At 36.6% G+C, this 2,781-nt stretch overlaps 1 protein-coding gene across 1 annotated transcript in view; it reads right to left on the reverse strand.

Annotated features, from left to right (window-relative positions):
* Nucleotides 1-2,781, reverse strand: part of LOC106514835 (B cell scaffold protein with ankyrin repeats 1) — a 29,427-nt gene that overhangs the window by 18,380 nt on the left and 8,266 nt on the right. The window contains exon 6 of the mRNA XM_014004285.1: nucleotides 686-800. Coding sequence (XP_013859739.1) covers nucleotides 686-800 — 115 coding nt within the window. The remainder of the gene's footprint in view (nucleotides 1-685; nucleotides 801-2,781) is intronic.

Raw genomic sequence — 2,781 nt, forward strand, 5'->3', positions numbered from 1 at the left:
GTAAAAGTACTTTTACTTCTACTTTCCTAATTTTGGTGAACAGTTTTATGAATTTTACTTGAGTAGTTTTCTCATCAGTGAAATTTAGTCATTTTCTGTTCATGTAATTTTACTTTTTTCAAGTACTTTTATAGACCTCTGGAAAAAGATGGACTTTGATGAAAAACAGAAATTGTCCCACAACACTTAAATGTTTAGAGCTCTTTCAACCCTTGATGTGCTAACTGGTTAGCATCTTGGGAACAAAACACTGTTCAGTTCGCCTCATTTATCCTCAAGGCACAATTGAAAAAAAAAAATCAGTAGCTTCTCCTGCTAGCAGTGTTTGTTCCTTTGGGATAGAGATGGTTAAATGGAGCTGGAGTTGTTAWATGAACCTTCACTGTTTAATAAAAGCAGCACAGCTTGAAAGGTCCAGATCTAGACCCTGTGGTTGCTAACAATGTTTCATGCTCCGTTAACCGCTCTTTCTTAATTTGAACACAGTGATTCATYGCTTTGTCATAAGATTTAATWGTCACAGTTGTTAAAGAAATGAGAAGCGGCTGACTACACCGATTAGCTGAAATGTGATGATCACTGCAGGACCATTCGCTCGGTTAAATCAACGTGGTGATTTTTTAAAAGTCAGGTAATGTATTTAGCGGTTTTTTTCTTAGAAATGTTGATTGGTTGTCACATATACCTCGTCCAGATGAGTTTTCACACTGCAGTCCCTGAAAGCCTCCTGTAGGCATGCCCTCCAGCAGCATGGAGGACAGCTTCTGGTCCAGTTTGTCCACAGAAGAAACCTGAAGAGCCTGAAACACAGAGACAATTTCAAATGTTTTTTTTGTGTGATGCTGAAAGGAAACAGAAACTTTTTCTTTTAGGGCCCTAAAGTTAGAGAGATTAAATCTCAGCATAAAAAAGTGGTAGTGATATTGGAAATCTATATGGAGACACAATAAAAACGCCAGCTTTCATTTAGCCGTRCAAGCATCAAACTTCTGCCTCGTCGGTCCTCCTCACTTTTTTCAGTTTGTAAACTCTACAGACCAATTCGTCCTCAGGCGTGGCTCGACTTTGCTTCTTCAGCAAACCCGACCTAATCAAATCAAGCATTCGTTATGGAGAGACGGATGAAACCTCCTGTCCCCCTGTCGGTTTGAGAAAAAAATAAATAAAAAATACAGTGACTCGGATAAAACATCAGCAGAAATGTGCTGATTGTTGGTCCTCTAATGGCTTGTTGTTAATTTGTGACGGTGATGAATTAGTTTCTGCAGTCGACTTATGCAATGAGATACCAAATAATATGTTAAAGTGCCTTTTTACTTTTTATTGAGAAGATAGAGAAATAAAAGCAGCCGTGAAACTGCTTTTCTGCGTGACCAAGCTGAAAAAACGGCTGCAGCTGTTTGAATATTTGTGTAACTCAGCGCTTCATCTTTCTATGTAAACAGTGTTACTTTTATTTTCTATTATTCCGTGAAAGAAAATAAACTGGAAATTCAAACATAATGCTTGTTTAGCTAATTCAGTGGCTGGTATGTTTTACAGTCTCTAATAAAAATATTTCACTTTACTCTGTTTTTGTTATATTAGGTCTTTTTTTCTGTTTTCAAATATCAGGACTCRCAATAAGCTGATGTTTGAAGCCACAGTTTAGTTTTGTAAACATCACTATCCTACCTGCTGTAGATGGTGCTTTGAGCCAGGGGGYGTGGCTATGGGTGGGCGTAGCTCCATTTAGGTCCACCCATTCAGTTAACTTATTTATCTACTTCTAGCTTTACATTCTACTGAGCCTCTGAGGGGACATTGGGGGAATTTTTTTCTTTTACGTTACCTTGTAATGGTTAATTACCGTGCCTGCTGGTTTATTAAATAATAAATAAACATGCGCACAATTTTACAAGTTATTAATTTTGTTCAGCTTCCGTATAAACAGATCACAGCCACACRTGGAGTTATATTTAATATATTGAAAGTGCCTGTGACATCAATTTSTTATAATAYRKATGAATGTATTTTYGGAAATATAACATTGATAACATATTGTAAAAAAGATTTCATRYCRCTGAGATGAACAGTTGTTGAGATATTTGCATGTGAAGAAGCAGGAAGTGATGTCAAAGGGGAAAGTCTGCATGTGAACAGAGCTTTGCTAAAATGGCTAACAACACAGACTGTAGAGAAGAATCTGATGTTTCTTTAGATTATTTTAATAACTATCAGAGAGAGATGAGAAAGAGTCATAGTTCAAATAACATTGTTTCAATAAAGAAAAACCAGGGGGGTTTTCTTTCTCAAAGAGTTCCCCTTTGATGTCACTTCCTGTTTCATTTTAGCTGAGCAAAGAAGAAAAAAGAAAATATGCCAATTATGTGACATAATGGGTCAAATCATGTGTTTTATGCCAAGTTTCTTAAATTTAAATATATTTTCTTTAACTTTTTGTATTTCGTGGATATGCATGTCACAAGCACTTTAACATTATGCAGCTAAAAGTATCACTGTCAACTTCCCTAACTTATAATAACACATCCTGATTTGGTAACCACATATTTCAAAATAAAAGTCTTAATTCAGTGCAGTCAATGAAAACCATCACAATTACCTCAAGAAGGCAAAACCTTTGTGTGGGAACGCAAAACAAAAACTCCTGCTGGAGTGTGACATGATTTGTTTGTGTACAAACTAACCATGTCACACTCCAGCAGGACATTTAGGTCTGCGAAAATGGTTAACATGAGGGATCAGGGTTATTGGTTAACTTTAGGGTCAGGTGGGGGGGGG

This window comes from Austrofundulus limnaeus, unplaced genomic scaffold, assembly GCF_001266775.1.
Source record: "Austrofundulus limnaeus strain Quisiro unplaced genomic scaffold, Austrofundulus_limnaeus-1.0 Scaffold23, whole genome shotgun sequence".
NCBI classification, from domain to species: Eukaryota; Metazoa; Chordata; class Actinopteri; order Cyprinodontiformes; family Rivulidae; genus Austrofundulus; species Austrofundulus limnaeus.